The sequence below is a fragment of the Equus quagga genome, chromosome 20 (genome assembly GCF_021613505.1).
Source record: "Equus quagga isolate Etosha38 chromosome 20, UCLA_HA_Equagga_1.0, whole genome shotgun sequence".
NCBI lineage: Eukaryota > Metazoa > Chordata > Mammalia > Perissodactyla > Equidae > Equus > Equus quagga.
The window spans coordinates 2433346-2450741 of NC_060286.1; the positions used below are offsets into that span (position 1 = coordinate 2433346).

Genomic DNA, 17396 nt, shown 5'->3' on the forward strand with positions numbered 1-17396 from the left:
GGGGGGGGGGGTGTTCTGAGGAAGTACCTTCTGGATCTGCTTCTCCTACAGCTTCTATAAAGGTCAGGGCCCTTTGTGAGCAGAAATTTCAGAAGTGCTCTGGGAACCTGGAGAACTGGATTAATGGCTGGGTGGGTCTAGAGTAGCACAGTGCAGTGGGTAGCCACTCTATTAACGGGAGAAGCTGCAACTAACAGCCAATTAAAATGGTCAGTATTCTGACTCATTTGAATTCATATTCCAAAGTGCCACTCAACTACTTCCTGCAGGTTTTTCCAGATGTGCAAACCCAGGTGGTAGTTCCTCTATTTTTGTTTGTCTTTGATGCAATATTTCTTTTCTGGCTCTTCAGAGTTCTCTGATTCTGGAAACGGGTGGACAGAGTTCACATATCTAGAATGTCTGAAGGGGGGAGATTTTTCACATTTGATTCTCTCTGCATAAACTACTCATCTAAAAGAAAGAAAGAAATTTTCCAGGGAAGCAAGGCAGCTGTTTATCCAAATAGATTTGTTTTTAAGTTCTACGGTTACTAACCTTGATTTCAAAAGAGCATTGGTGATAACTCTTTTCAAAAAAGAGATCTGATGGTTGGGAGTTAACCTAATCAAAACAATGCATACCCAATTTTTGGAAAAATACACTTTATTGGTTTAAATGTGGTTATAATTAGTAAAGGGACTGTGCAAAATGACTTCCTTGTCTTCAGTATCACTGCACACTGAATGAGTCATCCAGCTAGTTTTCTGATGAAAACATGATTTCTTTTAAAATTTATTTACAATTTCATATGTCATGTAGTTCTGGATGAATAAGCCAGAGAATCAATTTCTAAATGAGGTAATTAACACTTTCAAAGAATTTTACTTTAGAATTTCAAAGTGTGAGGTTTTATATTGGTGTACAATGAGCCTGAAGTAGGATGCTTGGACCCTGGTCCTTGGCCAGCCGCTGACCAGTGACTTTGGGCCACCACATTAGCCTCCTGAGTCCCCGCTTCCCACCTCTGCAGTGGGAACGGTAACTCTCCCCCGTCAGTCTCATAAGATTATCAGAGTCAAAACAGGCGTGTGAAAGTGCTCTGTAGACTGAAAAGCCCCACGCACGTGGCTGTTCTTGTTCTAAGGGCCTCGGCTAATGTGTCACAACACAGTCCAAACTGTCCTCTGAGGTGCTGTCTCAAAAACAGTGGAAATAAAGGCAGATCTGCTTTGTTTCTCAAATTGTTTTGTTCGGGTTGGAAAATAAACTGAAGAAAGTTGAGCAGAGACTTTGAAAAGAATGTGTTCAATTTTGGAAATGCTGTCTTTAGGTGAATTTCTGGGTGTAATCAGCTTTTAAACACATCTTAGTTTCATTTGAGTTATGGTAATAGGACGCTTTATGAGGCGAATGGTGTAGATTTCCTAGTTTTAGCAGTTGGAACTGTGTGTGTGTGTTGCACTGGCCTGCGTGTGCGCATTTATGCAGGGATGCACATCAGCCTAGGCCAGTGGTTCTCACCAGGCAGGATTGTGTCCCCTCCCGCCTCCCCCAGGGATATTTGGCCGTGTCTTAAGACATTTTGGGTTGTCTCTGTTGAGGCGGGGCTGGTGTGCTACTGGCCCCTTCTGTACTGAAGCCAGGGATGCTGCTAGACATCCTGTAACGCACCAGACAGCCCTCACAACAAAGTGTCCGACCTGAGACGTCAGTGGTGCTGAGGCTGGGAATCAGCCCCTACACAATGGGGATATTTAAAAGAAGTCAAAACACTTATCAAGTTATTGCTGGGTCTCTGGTGCGCTGCCCAGGACTGGAAGAAGAGTTTGTATAATCAAAGGAACCAAACTCTCTTCAGTTCACGTTCAGTTCAAGATTGTTTCCTACTGGGGTCTAAAATGAGTGAGGCTTTTATTTTCCTAAGACATATCCTTCCTTTTCTCTTCCGTAATGACTCTTCTCTCAAGTTCCTCTTGCGTCAGCAGCACAGTTTTGCGGGCAGTGTCAGCCCTGTGGGGGAGGGAGCACAAACACCCAATGTTTGCTTTAAGAGGTCAGACGCTATAGGAAACACAGTGAATATAAGCCCGGAAGTGTCACCATGACTTCCCCGTCAAATTGCCAGCAGTTTCCTACCTGGGAAGATGGGCATGGTCGTAACCTAACTGCTTCCAAGTATGTTTCAGAATGACCAAGTTGAAAAAGAGATGTGCGAAAAAATTAGTGCAAAGTAATATTTAACTATGATATAAATAACAGCAGAGTAGGATAAAATATCTGGTGTGTGAAATTGAAGCACACATTAAATCCTAGGAGGAGCTCTGCCTGTTTGAGTTGTTATAAAAAATTCTAATATTTTACATTTTTAGAACCTATCAAGTAGTTCCTATTTATTGGATCCCTTGGGAAAATGTCATTTCTTAAAATAATTGAGTCAATTTCACAAGTGACTAACTCAAGGAAAAAGAGCTTCTGATTGTTTAAGGTCTAGGGAATTTTGGCCATAGCACCGTTGATTGTGAGCTGAGAAGACTCCCCCAGGCCTCAGGAGTCCAAAGCTGCCCCGGTCCCCTCACTGCTGGAGTGTCTGCCGCGGGAGCAGGTGTGAAACATCGTGTGTGCCGCTGGGGACCTGGCACCTGGGGAGCAGCGGGAGTGATGTCTCAAGGCCACCCCATGAGGCAGCTTTGGGCAAGGCCAACCCTTTTGGTAGCATCCTACCCAAAAGTATTTTCCTCCACATTGCTTGACTTTTTTTTTAACCTTAGTTTGTTATACTGCCAGAGATTTCACTTGGAATAGCAAGTCTCATTAAAAAAAAAAAAAAGCAAGCCTCTTATACCCGCCTTTCTTCTTCATTGCTCCGGATCCCCATCTCAGCTCTCCTCAGAGGCTTAGCTCAGACAGCGCTTCCCTCTTAGAGGTAATCGGTCTGGTTGTGACTTTCCACGCCATGCAGTCGGACTCACAGCATCAATTACTGGTGATCCTAGGGGCTTTTGGGCCCTTGGACCATGCAGATTTTGACCTGTCCATCCTCACACGCAGACAGAAGCCCACACAGTGCCTGGCCCAGAGCAGGTGTAAATGTGTGCCAATGAGGGAAGAAATAGTCGGCAGCAACTACTTGCAGGGGGCATGTCTTTCAAGTCTCAGCAGGAAGAGACCAACTCTGCCTTCCTCCTAAGACCCAGACAAGGGTGTGGATCGGCTGGCGAGACTGGGAGGGGAGGGGAGCTCTAGCAACACACGGAGCCTTCATAAGAGGTGGTGGAGAAAGAGACAGGCAGGCGGGCGACAGAGGACCAAAGATAAAAGCAGGACTGTGTCCATTTGTTCCTTTGGGATGAGGCAGAACATTTTCTTCCTTATTCTTCTCCCTGCTCCGTTGTCTGGCCTGTTACTCCCGATAGTCACACAGGCTCGTGTGATTAGAGGTCAAAGTTATGAGTTATGAGTTAAAGGGCTTGGTGATCCAGCTGGAGTGCGTCGCCGCCCTTCCAGGAGACATTTCTGTGGTTCTACACTATTGGTTTAGGCGTGTTCATGGAATGGACTTGCTTGGGTTAGAAGAATGCCTGTAGATTGACTAGAACTGCACAATGAACTAATCGTGATGTTAAATTTGTATGGAACCCGGTGAAATCTTTTAGGATCATATGATAACCTATCTTTTTTTTTCCTCCTCTCAGGAAAATGTCAGACGGTTTTTCGGTAAGTGTTTGATGTCTGTTTTCCTAGGTAATACACATTCCACACAGGTTGAGGTTTATTTTTTTTTTTTTACCGCCAGGCTCTCCCTTCTAACTCTCCCACTGCTGGCCTCCCGTGTCCAATGAGGGCTTGTTAGCTGGAGTTTTGTTTTTCTAGCCGCGGATTCGGGAAGAGAGCCAGTCAGAGGGAGGTCTGGGACTTACAATGGTAGTAACTCTGTCACTGTGAGGCCTGGGACAGAAGCCGGAGGATTCCGCCTGGAGGAGCCGAGAAATAAACTGGGCGATGGGAGCTGTGTGCAGTCTGAGCATCCTGATTTTTGTGATTGGTTTTCTCCTGCCTACAGAAAGTATGTGCTTTCGCGTAGAGGACAGCCATCTCCCGACTTTAGCAAATTACGAAAAGGCTGCCCTCCGCGATATGAGATGATGGGAGGCAAGAGCCAAGTGACAAGCATGTGTAATCCCAAAGTCTAATCTTAATCTTAGGAACTCAAAACTATTCAATACGTGGAAAAAATGTTATGGATACAAATTTCATATCTTGACCATATCACTCTACTACTTAGATCGCATATTTCTGTTTTCCTGAAAATTCTGTTTTTGTGAACGTTTTTCATCCTGTAATGGTTTATGTCTTTCTTTCCAGCTTAAAGATGCCTTATCTGGGTCTGGAAACCCAAACCCTCAAGGATGGCCTGGTCCCTGGGGAAACCAGCCTGCTGGGGCAGGGGGCTACCCAGGGTCCGCCTATCCCGGCGCCTACCCTGGACAGGCACACCCTGGCGCCTACCCTGGCTCAACCCCTGCTTATCCTGGACCAAATGCATCAGGAGGCTACCCTAGTGGGCCTGGTGCCTACCCATCTCCTGGACAGCCAGGTGCTCCTGGAGCCTACCCTGCTGCCGGGCCCTATGGCGTCCCTGCTGGACCACTGGTAAGATGGAGTTAGTCACTTCATATACTTGATTGTGATCAGGACAAAGCTAATGAAGAATGCAGCAAATGTCTGGAGTGGTCGTGCCATCACTTTGCAGTGCTCTGGCTGGGGGCTGGCTCTGGGCACTCACCTGCAAAGGGCTTCAGGGAGACCTGAAGCTTCTAACTCACAGCTCAGAGCCACTTTCTCAAGGACCTACCATGGTGTATGTCCATCCAGTAGAAAAAGTAGTTGTTTGTATTGAGTTTATTATGTGTACTGTTAGTATAAAGAGAAGTTAATCCATCTTTTAAAGACATCTGTAAAGCAGCTTTAATATAAATCAAGTTAAATCATAGTAATGGGGGAAGTTTTGGCTATTATTATTAATAAACCCTGAGTACATAACATGTACCAGCAGCATGCTTCTACACGGATGACCTCAGGGAACCCACGACTACCCTATAAGATGCTGCTGGTATCCCCATTTTCCACTGTGGGAATGGAGCAGTCCGGAGTTCTGGAACTTGCTCAGAGGCATGGAGGGAACATGCGGGGGAACCAAGGTGATCTGGTTTTGACAACTGTTCTAAAGATTATTTTGCAATCTAAGGATTGAATTTTCATTTACATTAAAACACACTTTAGCAAATGAATTCAAAGTGTAAAACCTAACTCTGTGAGGCTCCAGACATGTCTCAAACACAGATCCTTCCCTTTCAGATGTCTAGGCTAGTTTGGAGGTAGATACAGACGTGAGGAAAGAGCTCCATCGCAGTGTGGGTCAGACCCTTTCAGGCCTGTGGAGAAGATGGCGCAGGCAGCGTGTTAGAGGACAGTGCAGAAAAAGCGTTGGAGGCATGGGTGCCATTGAGCAGGGCCTAGGCCACAGGTTAGTCGGGTGCAGAGGAGGACATGGAGGCTGTGGAAAGGAAGATGCAGACGTGGGCGAGCTTGCAGGAAGAACCCCAGGATGTAGTGGTGAAGTCTCAGGAGTCAGAGACGACTCTGGCTTTTCAATGCTGGACATCTAGAGCACCAGCCAAGGGTCCGTCCAAACTGGGAACTCAGGAAGGGGACCTGAAGGGGGAGGGGCAGGGGAGACGATTCCAGTTCATACCTGTTGGATTTGCGGCACCAGAAGCAAATCCAGACAGGAGGAAGTACAGGACTGGTGCAGATCAGGGCTAGAGAAAAGACTTGGGGGATAGTTGAACCCAGGGGGAAAATTATAAAGGGAAAGAGAAGAGGCCAGAGAGAGAGCCCTGGGAATATTCACAGCACCTTGAACCTAGATGGCCAATAAATATTTGCAGAATGACGTAGGGAGTGTATGAGCTGGGAAGTGTTCATTTCACAAATATCGGATGTCTGCCACATTCAAAGCACTCTGCTGGGGCCGTGTGATTAGAACACATGAGAACTCAGAAGCCCCAGAGTGTGACACAATGCCCGCCCTCAGGGAGCAGAATAACCACCAAGAAGGGTGTTATGTGAAAGGAGTCTTAAGAGCAGCACAAAAATGGTAATGTTGACTGCGAGGTCTAGCTTAAGCCTTTCTGAAAAATAGTCTAAGCGCATGAGTTATAGCTAGGGATGTCCTGTAAGGAGAGACCCTGTGCTCCAAAAGGGAATATGTTCTGCCCTTGGCACCAAATAACTCATGGCTTTACTCTCGATTACTCGTTGTGCATGTAGGGAGCCTTATATCTTCAGGCCCTGGGCAAGGTGGTCCGAGAGTCTGGAAAGATGGCTTCCCTTAGGGTTATGTGGCAGTCACACATATTAATAGTGATTGAACTTTAGCAACATCTTTTTCTTTCTTTCCCCAAGAAAACATGACTCTTTATTGATACATATACATTTTTTTATTCCCAGACTGTGCCTTATGACCTGCCTTTGCCTGGAGGAGTCACGCCTCGCATGCTGATAACAATTCTGGGCACAGTGAAGCCCAATGCAAACAGGTGAACAGCAAGATTAGCAAGTCTGACATATTGGTTGATTGGTTTAGAATTTTAAAAACTACACATTTAGAATCTTGGCTATACCACAGTACTGGATTATCCCATAAATCAATATGTATTCCCAATAGGGGGACAATGTTTCCCTCACTGAGTCTTAAACCAGAAGAATCAAGAATAAAACAGAGTCCCACTTTCTGAGGACAAAGAGGAAGAGCAGGAAACCCATTCTGTTGGTGTTTCCTGGCAGTGAAAGCCTTAGAGGTCAAGGAAACGTAGAGCTTTTGTAATGTGATGCCTGGCCGTCCCTCCACCTCTGAGCCATATATTGTCTAAAAAACCAAGCATGCACTTTATGTCTACATGCCCGTCAAAAACAAGGTGCGAAAACAAAAAGACCCCACTGGACATTGTTCGAGTTGGTCGGAGCGCTTGAATGTGATGCCACTCTGTCCTGATGTGCGTCCAAATCTCCCCGCAGTTGTGCAGGTCACAGTGCAGTCTCGGACCTTGCGAGCTCAGCTGCCATTTCTATCTTCATAGTGGTGGCAACAGCAGGGTCACAGATTCCTATGGTGTCAGCCTGGTCTACAGATGATAAGGGGCAGGATGGGGAACCCCAGCCTTCTGAGTAGACACTGTTTACTTAAAAGATTTGAACAGATTCTACAAGTTACAAGACTTCCGCAAAATAAATCAACCTTTGCCATCGGAACTGGTTTGACTGAGGTGAGCTAGGATGGGGTAAGATTGGAGCTAACAGGTAAATCCACGCTGATTCCTGGCTGCCCTGGGATGCCTGGCCCTGGTTATCACCACTGGTTATACCTACATGTAAAACAAGAAGGCTAAGGATATCCTGAAGCCGTCCAGTACGCCCATCCCTGAGGTCAGTGGTGCCACTAAAGCTACTGCAGCCATTAATTCATCTGTGTTTCTGGGTCTTATGGACAGGACACAAAAGGTACAAATTCAAGGTATGCACACAGGTTTATTCAATAATCCGCAAACAGACTCCATGAGTTTCTGTCACCTTTTTCCTGGTGAATCAAAGGGAGCCACTTCCTCTGTTAGCAGGAGATAGACTCGGCTCTGATCTGATCATTTTACATCCAAATGGCCCACTCACTCCAACCTCCAGCCAGCTTCCTCTGGTTCTGCGTGAAGGTCACCACCCTAAGCCAACTGTTACTTCTGAAAGCACAGTTCTTCCCTGCACAATAAAGCTTGCCTCACAGCAAACTATGAAACGTATATCCTCTGCCTCTGTCCTTGTCCATCTTTCCTCCCAACATAAGGTAGGACCCTGCACACCTTACCCTGTGCATACAGCACTCACAATTTGTTAATACCTGCTCTCCTCCCTGTACAATCCCTCTCATGCAGAACCACACTGATTATATATATCTTTGCTTTATTTAGGGTTATTGCACTGGAAACTTTAGCTCCAGTAACACTAGAGATGCAGACTGACACTGTGGCCGGTCAAAACTAATTTTGGTTGAAATGGTTAAGTGGTCTAAACTGAAAAAGTTATTGCTTGGTCCTGCAAATTCTGTGTGAGGAATTATGTGGAAAAAAAAGAATGCTGAAGGCGGTAGAGATGACAGTATCTTCCTTTTCACTGCAGAGGAAATATAGCCATCAGATATTCAGTCAAATACACATTCTATTGCCATTTGGCTATCTTGGTCTTTTCCCTGTGAATTTAATCATTGGAAGATACAGTGTGGTGTATGTGCCCATTACTGGGTGAATCAAAATATACAGAGAATCATTGTTAAAAGGTCTAGAGTGCAGACGTTGCTTTAAAGCCAGAGCACCTGCTGATTCTGATGTCAGTGCTCTATGGGGTTCGCTGAGACACTGAGGGAAAGAGTTAGTGCTTCGACAGCCAGGACTTGTGTTTGCCTTGACATCCAAGTACAGGAACTGGGGTCAAAAAGCCAAGCAGCACTTTCATTAGTTCACATCATGGAATGTTTACCACATTTATTGTCAGGACTTTACAACTTAGCATCGGAATACTGAACTTTAACGACATTATCTCGTTCTTGCCGTTTTAGGACTTGGCTTTTGGTTAACTCTGAGGAAGCCAGGTATTTGAAAGCTCTTATTTGTGTGACCGGTTTGCCTTAATACGTATTAAAAGCAACCTGGCAGGGCAGAAAGGAGGTAACCGTTATTCTCTGCAAAGTAAAGCATAAAGTGCCTGCCCTCTGAGTGGCCCTAAACCTCTGTGAGAAAACCTTGAAGAGCTTTCATGGGTAGAGGCGGCAAAGAGGGAATGACAGCTGACTAGAGTGACGTGATCAAGACAACGAGGCAAAAAACTCAGCACATTGTCTTGCTTCCTTTCAGATGCTACCATATGACATCCAGTACTTGGCCTAGGGTACTGTCCAGTGGGTTTTCTGTTTAGAAAATTTTCCTGTATTTTATACAATGATTTGCTCTTTAGAAAATTGCATGTTCTTCACTTGGTACAAACGCACAGCTTGAATCATTTTACTAACTCTGGTCTTTGGTTTAAAACAGGTTTGCTTTAAATTTCAACAGAGGGCATGATGTTGCCTTCCACTTTAACCCGCGCTTCAACGAGAACAACAGGAGAGTCATTGTTTGCAATACAAAGCAGGATAATGTCTGGGGAAGGGAAGAAAGACAGGCGGTTTTCCCATTTGAAAGTGGTAAACCATTCAAAGTAAGTTATTGCTACTATGAGATATTGAAAATGTCTGTTGCTCATGGGACTCGCTCTAAACCACAATGCACTTGAAATGAATTTTCACCACCTCTCCTGAGACACCTAACTAAGACATCTCCTCCCCATCCCAGGGGACCAGGCGTTGCAGGCTGGAACAGGGCCAGGAGCGGCTGTCGTGCTTGCGGCCACCACTCTGAGTTTAAGCTCTTCTGGAAATGAGAAAAATATCATCCTTAAAAAAAAGGCAGAAAGTCTTTATGGTGCAGTTGGACTGAGACTCGCTTCCTTAAATCAACATAGTTGGCACGGCAATCAAAACTAAAATTTTTTTTAATTCTAAAATTAATACATGGTTGTTTTATGAAAAACAATTTATAGATTTTTAAATTAACTGAAAAGTCCTCCATCCTTTATCCCATCCCCCATCCTCACAAAAGTTGCAGCTTGCTGAATATCTTTCCAGTATTGTCTACGACACACAGCACACTTTTTGTTTTTAAGTGCTGCTTCAATAAATATTTCCTAGGTCCTCCCTGTTGGGCCATGGTTGGCCGTAGAGTGGGCAGCAAACAGCTCGACTGTAAGCTCCTCGAGGGCAGGGCGAGGAGGGACCCTATGCTACATCTGGTGGACATCTTTTCCTCTTGAACATTGTTACCCAATGGTATATCATTGTTGAGATATGTGATAATTCAACCAGTACCCTATTGATGAAAATTTGGAGCATGGAAAATTCCAAACAAATAAAACCTGGGAAGGTTTATTTATTTATTTTACTGAAATACTGTAATAACTATTCTTATAAATCTTTGCTCCCGAGAAGAACAATTTTATTCAAAGAATAGACATGTTTAAAATTTAGAGAAGATATTGCCAAAGTGCTGAAGGATGTGAGAATTAACACATCCACTAGCTCCTGGAAGAGAATGTTTTTTCGTACTCTTGGCAAAACTGGTTATTACAGAGCTTCATAACGTTTGCCACTTTATTAGGGGTTTCCTACTTTAGTGTTTATTTTTCACTTTTACGTGTTTTAGACCATAAAAAACTTAAGTTTTTATGTAAGCTTTATGTTTTCATTAATCTTTCCTTTATGGCTTCAACTGTATATTTTTTTCTAACAAATTTATCATTTTATTTTATGTAAATCTTTGAATAATCTAGAGTTTATTTTTGCTGTAAAGTTAACTCTTTCTGCACTTTAATCAGTTCCACAAATGATCGTAAAGATGAAAGGTTGGGCATCCTGAGCTCAGGCAGTCTGGTTTTGAAATTAACGGGCATTTCTAACAGTTCTGCATATGTGCCATTTCAGATACAAGTGCTGGTTGAAGCTGACCACTTCAAGGTTGCGGTCAATGATGCTCACTTGTTGCAGTACAATCATCGGATGAGAAATCTCAGAGAAATCAACACACTGGGCATTTCTGGTGACATAAATCTCACCAGTGCTTCGCACACTATGATATAATCTTAAAGGGGCAGATGCTTTTTAAAAAAAGGAAATTGAATGTAAACTTTACACATTTAAAGGGTTCATGTTGACTAGGAGTGAAAAGTTTTACCTTTATTCATCGATGTCCTTCTTGTAAATCATCCATTGAATAAATACTCTAAGAGTTACCTGTCTTCATGTGTCATTTAATTGGGACAGTTTATTCTCGATAATGCAGAATGGGAAAAGAAATATGTAGCAATATTACTACTGTGTTGGAGTCTCCCAAAGCTTTCTATATTTGCTAAAATATTTTTTAAGACAGGAAACAGGAGTAAATATTACCCCTAAATTAACCTCTCTCTTCTTGGGTTTCATAAAAACCAGGAGATGCTACAAGGAAATCATTCTCCTGTTTTCTTACTTAAGGAAATAAAATATATTCAGGAAATGAGAAAAGCAGAAAGAGTTTACCCGTAGATGACCCTTGATCCATAGGCAATTACTGGTAGCATTCTATTTCTTTTGACTCCTTTTAAATCCCATTTTATGTCTCTAAACTAGACTTCACTGCTTTCAAATCAGCATTGGATACTGATATGGGACTCTCTCTCCATAGGTTTTCTTGGTTTTTATGAAATCTCTAAATTTGTAGAAGGAAAAATAGTCATTTCTTAATTAAGCGTATATCAGCTTCAAAAATTTAATCGTTCCCATTGTCAACATTCTTAACTTTGCCTTTCTGCCCTTCCTTACTCCCAGCAAGCCCAAAGAATAGTGAAATTTCAAAACTAGGTTGTGGTCTCACCATTTTATAGAAGACCGAAATATTATCGTATCTGTTCTTGTCTCTACAGTACCATCTTCTCAAATCCTTTAAGCTGCTCATTGTCACAGGTTGGGTTCCCTGGGAAGCAAAGAGATCAGAATGCAAGAGGTTTATGAGGGAGCGCTCTTGTGATCAACTGCTGTAGGGGCGAGAAGGGACAGGATTTGGCAGAGGAGGACATGGGGCGTGGATGCCTCAGCCCACCCTGCAGGGGAGCTGAAGCTGGGATGATCCTTTAGAGTAGTCAAGAGGGGGACAGGTCCTTGTAGCCAAACTCCAGTCACTGAGTACAGGCCACCTGGGAAACAGGGCGGAAACGTGGGTGAAGGGTCTGTCTTCACCTGAGGCCCTTCTCACAGGGGATGATAGCTGTGGGCTGTCTGCGCTTCTGATGACTGGAGGAGTGGGTTCTTTAGTCCGTCAGAGGGATCGGGCAGCACATCACAGCACATTTTAAAAACTACATAAATCCCTTAACCTAACATCTGGTCTTGACCGCCCTTCTCCTATGGTTAAATGGAAGAACATAAGCTTTGGAGAAAAGAGGGAACTATGTTTACGCAAAATAACTCCTCTGAGCCTCGATTCCTTTGTCTATAAAATGGGCAGTATAGTACATCTTTTGTAGGTTTACTGTGATCGCTAAATATTGTTTGCAAAGGGGTCGTCATGTAGTAGGTCTTCAATAAATGGAAATGCCCTTTTCTTTCATTTGGTCTTTAAAGAGTTTTCTCAGGCCTCATGATTCTAGAGTCCAATAGCCCAGGAACACTCTTTCTAGTTGTAGGAGACACTGATGGCTGCCTTCCCATTTATTCCCCGTTTCCCATCCCCTACTGACTCCTATTGATCTGAAGATGGGCAGGTGGCATCACTTGGCCCAACCAGACCAAAGGGAAAGACACAGCTTTGATTACCACCCACAACCATCTTATGACCCCGAAAGGACCCAGCCTTGGAGAAGCCGACACCAAGGGTGACCGAGTGAACTACGAACTGAATGTGGACCTTGGTGCTATCACTGAGCTGTTGATAGTAAAGTGCCTGGAATCATCCTGATGACTTATTGTTAAGCCAGTTTGAGTTCACTTTACTGCTACTTAACAGCCAAAAGTTTTCTGAACGATTCAGTAGTAGATCTTATTAAACCTACCACAGAGAAAAATCGTGTTTACAGACTCTGTCTCATTCTCATCTACTTTATCCTCGAGGGCAAATATTATTTTATGTTGCATATTGTTACTTTGCACTCACCTCTTTTACACGTTCCTGGCTCTGCACCCTTAGTAAACCCTAGCTTCTATATATATTTCTTTGTTCTGCATGTCTTGCTTAAATTATTCATTGACAGACTTAATGAATAAAAGCTACCTTAATCTCTGGTAAGACTAGGCATTCTGGGAACATTCCTCACACAGCCTCCCAACTGCTCACATGGACTTGGTAATAAACATCGTCTTCCCCCACAAGCCGAACACACCTTCCTCTGACAACAGAAGTGGATGCATTTTCTTTTCTTGTTTGCAAACCCCTAATCTCGAGGGATTATCCATCAAGTTCCTGCTTGTTTGGTCAACACCTCCAACCCTCAACCCATTTGCTGACAGAAACAACTGGACCCAGGTCTGGTCACAGCTTTAGCTACTCCGAGTCTTCTTGGTGCTCCGTTATTCTGACGGTCCTGCCTTCTACAATCTCATAGGTGAGAGTCTTATAAAAGAACATTTCAAACCCATCGTGATTGATATAATTCTCCTCAAAGGAAGAAGGCATTTCCTTCAAAGGCTGTCAGTTATGTCAAAGGAAAAAGGAAAAAGGCAAAACTTTAATGGGCACCTCTAATAATTTGACCATTTGAAACAGCAGCATGTAAACTGAGTTCAGAATCCAGAAAGCTCATCTAAAGAAACGCAGTACACCTGGAAAATGCAGCCTGCAAAGCTGCTCAACACCAACAAATTTAAGACTTCAAACTAAGAATAGCGTATGAAAGGATGTAAATATTTCTGTCAAAGTTTAACATGTTTTGATTAAACTGAAGAATGTTCATAAGCTGTAAGTATACTTAGCTTTAAGCTTAACTTTTTTTTTTTTTGAGGGAGATTAGCCCTGAGCTAATATCTGCCGCCAATCCTCCTCTTTTTGCTGAGGAAGCCTGGCCCTGAGCTAACATCTGTGCCCATCTTCCTCTACTTTATATGTGGGATGCCCACCACAGCATGGCGTGCCAAGCGGTGCCATGTCTGCACCCGGGATCCGAACCAGCGAACCCCGGGCCGCCGAAGCAGAGCACGAGAACTTAACCACTGCGCCACTGGGCCAGCCCCTAGGCTTAAACATTTTAAACAAGAGAGGCTAGGCACAGTGCATTTTTTATTCTGCATAAAGTACAAAATATCCCCACTTCCCTTGAGAAACAGTATCATATCTAAAACACACTTTGGTGAACACTGAATATTAAGACATTACACGACATTATATAAGTGAATTAAATAGAAGTGAACACAAATCCATATTCTTTAACTTTTCAATATTTGAAGAATACACTACAGCATGGAGGATATGAAGAGAAATGTTTTGCTTTTTCTAATTCATAGTTCTTCTGGTTGATTTCCACTAGGAGGCGTGCGAGGTGAAAAGGCAATTAAGTCCCCACCAAAGGAAGCGGGTCTGGCGTGCTCCTGTCGTCTCCTCTCCACCTGCGTGAAGGGTTCGCTGCACCCCGGGCGTGGCTAGAGAACAAAGTCAGAGAAGTCACTAAAGTAACGCTCGAGTTTCACCAACTTAGTCTGCAACATTGCAAGCTAATAGTGGATTAATTAATAACATAAATAACATTTTGTACATAATAAAATTATTAACATAATGATTATGCTACTTTCCAGCAGATATAATTTTAAAACTATAGCTTTTTTCATTGAAAAGGCGATTAGCATGTAAATGGACTCAGCAGCACATGCAGGATGAATAAAACTGAGGCCACATCTTAAGCCTCTTCTGTAGAGTCCACAAATCCTAACCCACAGAGCCGCACTCAATACGCCGTTTACTAGTGGGATCCTGTGGGATCCTTTCCTCTGTTCCCCCTCAAGCCCCGGTTCAGGCTCAAATGATGCCATGGAGCAAGTCATAATGTGGGTCTGAAATGGACCAGGGGACCAACAAGAGTATATCAAAAAATCAAAATTCTAATATATACAGAAGTAGAAAAGAATTCACAGGGAGAGTAAATTATTAGGTACTAAAATTTATCAGCAAGATAATGTATAGATAACTGTGAAGTACTTGTAATCATATTACTAATATATGAAAAACAGAATACTATGATTCATTAGCTTCAGGATTTACTTATAAGATCATATATTATCAGAACCTATCATTCTGAGTTCAGATCTAGGAATAAGAAGAAGTCAGGTTTCTGTAAATGGGCCTTATGCTGAAGTGCCTGACCCTCCGGTCTCAGCCTGCAATTAAAAGCAGCTGGAACCAAGAAGGACCAGAGTGTGGGTCACAGTAACACACTTCCTTCTGCCCCGGAGACACCCAGACACCCAGAAGCTTGAACACCAAGAAGGCATCTTTGAGAGCCAATGAAAGCCAAGATAACAGAGGTCCTGAAGGAGCTGGTGGCTTCAGGAAGCCAAGCATTGGCCAGGCTTCATGAGGTTAACAACAGTTGCTGCTGTTTGATCCTATACTTGCCGTAATGAATTGTTTATATCCGGAAATCAAAGATCAGCAAACCAAGGCCATTCCCTGAGCCATTTTAGCGATTGCCCTGGAAAATTTCAAGGTAAGGCTGTACACCAGAGTTGTCAGCCGGGCTACACATTAAAATCACCTGGCGAAGGTCTACCCCAGGTCGCTGAGCTAGAACCACGTGGAAGAGCAGAAAACCAGGGCAGCAAACCCGCAGTGGGCAAGAGAGCACTGCTGCATCGAGCCTGTGCCAGCGGCCCTGAACACGAGCCAGATGCTCTGGTGGAGACGGGCCCAGGGTGGGAAATGGAGCCCTGAAGTTACAACATGCTTTAGGAACATAACATTCATATCACTCTCCTCATAAGACATTAAACGTGTGCAACTGTGCCTGGACATGAGGCAACACGGGAGTGATGAGAGCGTCTACAGGAAGCCCGCCCAGAGGGCTAATGCTGGAGCTGGAGTTAGAGGCAAGAGGTCACCAAAAGTAAAGGCTGGGGGCTTCCAAATAAAATAAAACATAAATAGAGTAATCTAAGCAAATGAGAACGAAAACAGCCAATGACAAATGAAGCTAGGCTAGACATCGTGTCCCCAAGCGCATGCTTCAGATGGACGGAAACCTTGCCTTACACTTTCCTGCATCGCTTAGAAACACCTGCATAACCCGGGCCACATGTTAGATATTCAAGTACTCAACCGACTCATCACAGCACATTTGACATATAAGTCACATAAGGAAATACACCTTCAGAGTGTAATACTAAAACATACTATATTTTAAAGTATGTAAACATGAAATTTTGTTCCCATTTTGATAAAAATGAATAACAAATAGATTTCAGAGTAAAAAAACAATAACAAGATGCAAATTTTAAGCTGTACTTCAATTAAAAACTGAGTAACATTCACTTTACAAAACAAATCTAGAATATAAAGAAACTTTTCAGATTAAGTTGGGAAACTTACTGAATCAAGAAGATGGCATTCAGTCATGAGATTTTTATTATCAAATACTGCTGAAAAAAAAAGAAGAATTTTTAATTTTTTAAAGAATATTCTCTGGGGCCGCCCAGTGGTTGGGTTTGCGCGCTCCGCTTAGGCAGCCCAGGGTTTCACCAGTTCAGATCCTGGGCGCGGACATGGCACCGCTCATCAGGCCACGCTGAGGCGGCGTCCCACATGGCACAGCTGGAAGGACCTACAACTAGAATATGCAACTATGTACTGGGGGGCTTTGGGGAGAAGAAGAAGGAAAAATAAAAAATTAAAAAAAAAAAAAGAGGAATATTCTTACAGCCAAGGGTTGTTAGAAATGGACAAAGCTTTGAAAGATACGAAAAGTTCCATATATCAAATGCTAAGACAAAAATGTAGGTCATCTTATGGTACAACTTTTTTTTTTTTGAGGAAGATCAGTGCTGAGCTAACATCTGCTGCCAATCCTCCTCTTTTTGCTGAGGAAGACTGGCCCTGAGCTAACATCCGTGCCCATCTTCCTCTACTTTATATGTGGGACGCCTGCTACAGCATGGCTTGCCAAGCGGTGTGTAGGTCTGCACCCAGGACTTGAACTGGCGAACCCTGGGCCGCCGAAGCAGAACATGCGAACTTAACTGCTGCACCACCAGACGGCCCCCATAACATTTTTCAAACGTAGTTAAATGTCTTAGTAAAAGTTTCATCCTTAATTTCAGTATAAAGAGTCTCCTACAAACAAATCTCATGCTTGTAATATTAAAGGTACCGAAAAGATGCTCAATGAGGAACACAGCTGGAGAACATGAAATGTCTGGCCAAGGTGATGTTTATTTTGCCTTAGGCCCCAGCCAGAAGAGCACCACAGAGCAGCAACAGAAGAGAGGCAGCAAAACTATCACGCACCACGTTATAACAAAAACACAAGAGCCCTTTCCTAACACAGGACAATCGCAACAAAGTAGGTAGGAGGAGTCATTAGGGAAGAAAAATTGGTCATTTTGAAGAAAGGTTTGAGGATGTCCTTTTCAACGGAGGAGAACTAAAAAAACTTCAGGGAATTTCTCTGAGTCTTCACAAACAATAAAGGATCCCCAATAGTTAGGTCTAATGTAAAATGCTACTTATATCCAACATGGATTAGTATCTGCTGTTGATTTTTTTTTT

At 43.4% G+C, this 17396-nt stretch overlaps 2 protein-coding genes across 4 annotated transcripts in view; one reads left to right on the forward strand and one right to left on the reverse strand.

The window, feature by feature from the left end:
* Positions 1-10908, forward strand: part of LGALS3 (galectin 3) — a 13476-nt gene extending 2568 nt beyond the window's left edge. Inside the window, exons 2-6 of the mRNA XM_046647295.1 lie at positions 3675-3696; positions 4345-4632; positions 6493-6581; positions 9117-9282; positions 10601-10908. Of these exons, the coding sequence (XP_046503251.1) occupies positions 3679-3696; positions 4345-4632; positions 6493-6581; positions 9117-9282; positions 10601-10756 (717 nt within the window). The 5' untranslated portion in view covers positions 3675-3678 and the 3' untranslated portion in view covers positions 10757-10908. The remainder of the gene's footprint in view (positions 1-3674; positions 3697-4344; positions 4633-6492; positions 6582-9116; positions 9283-10600) is intronic.
* A 3006-nt stretch (positions 10909-13914) lies between these two features.
* The window catches only part of DLGAP5 (DLG associated protein 5), a 28045-nt gene continuing 24563 nt past the window's right edge, over positions 13915-17396 (reverse strand). For 2 of the 3 annotated variants that reach the window (XM_046647525.1, XM_046647523.1), the window contains 2 exons: positions 16221-16270; positions 13915-14281 (listed from right to left, as the gene is read on the reverse strand). In XM_046647525.1, coding sequence (XP_046503481.1) covers positions 14141-14281; positions 16221-16270 — 191 coding nt within the window. In that variant the 3' untranslated portion in view covers positions 13915-14140. The remainder of the gene's footprint in view (positions 14282-16220; positions 16271-17396) is intronic. The other variant, XM_046647524.1, reaches the window with a different exon arrangement.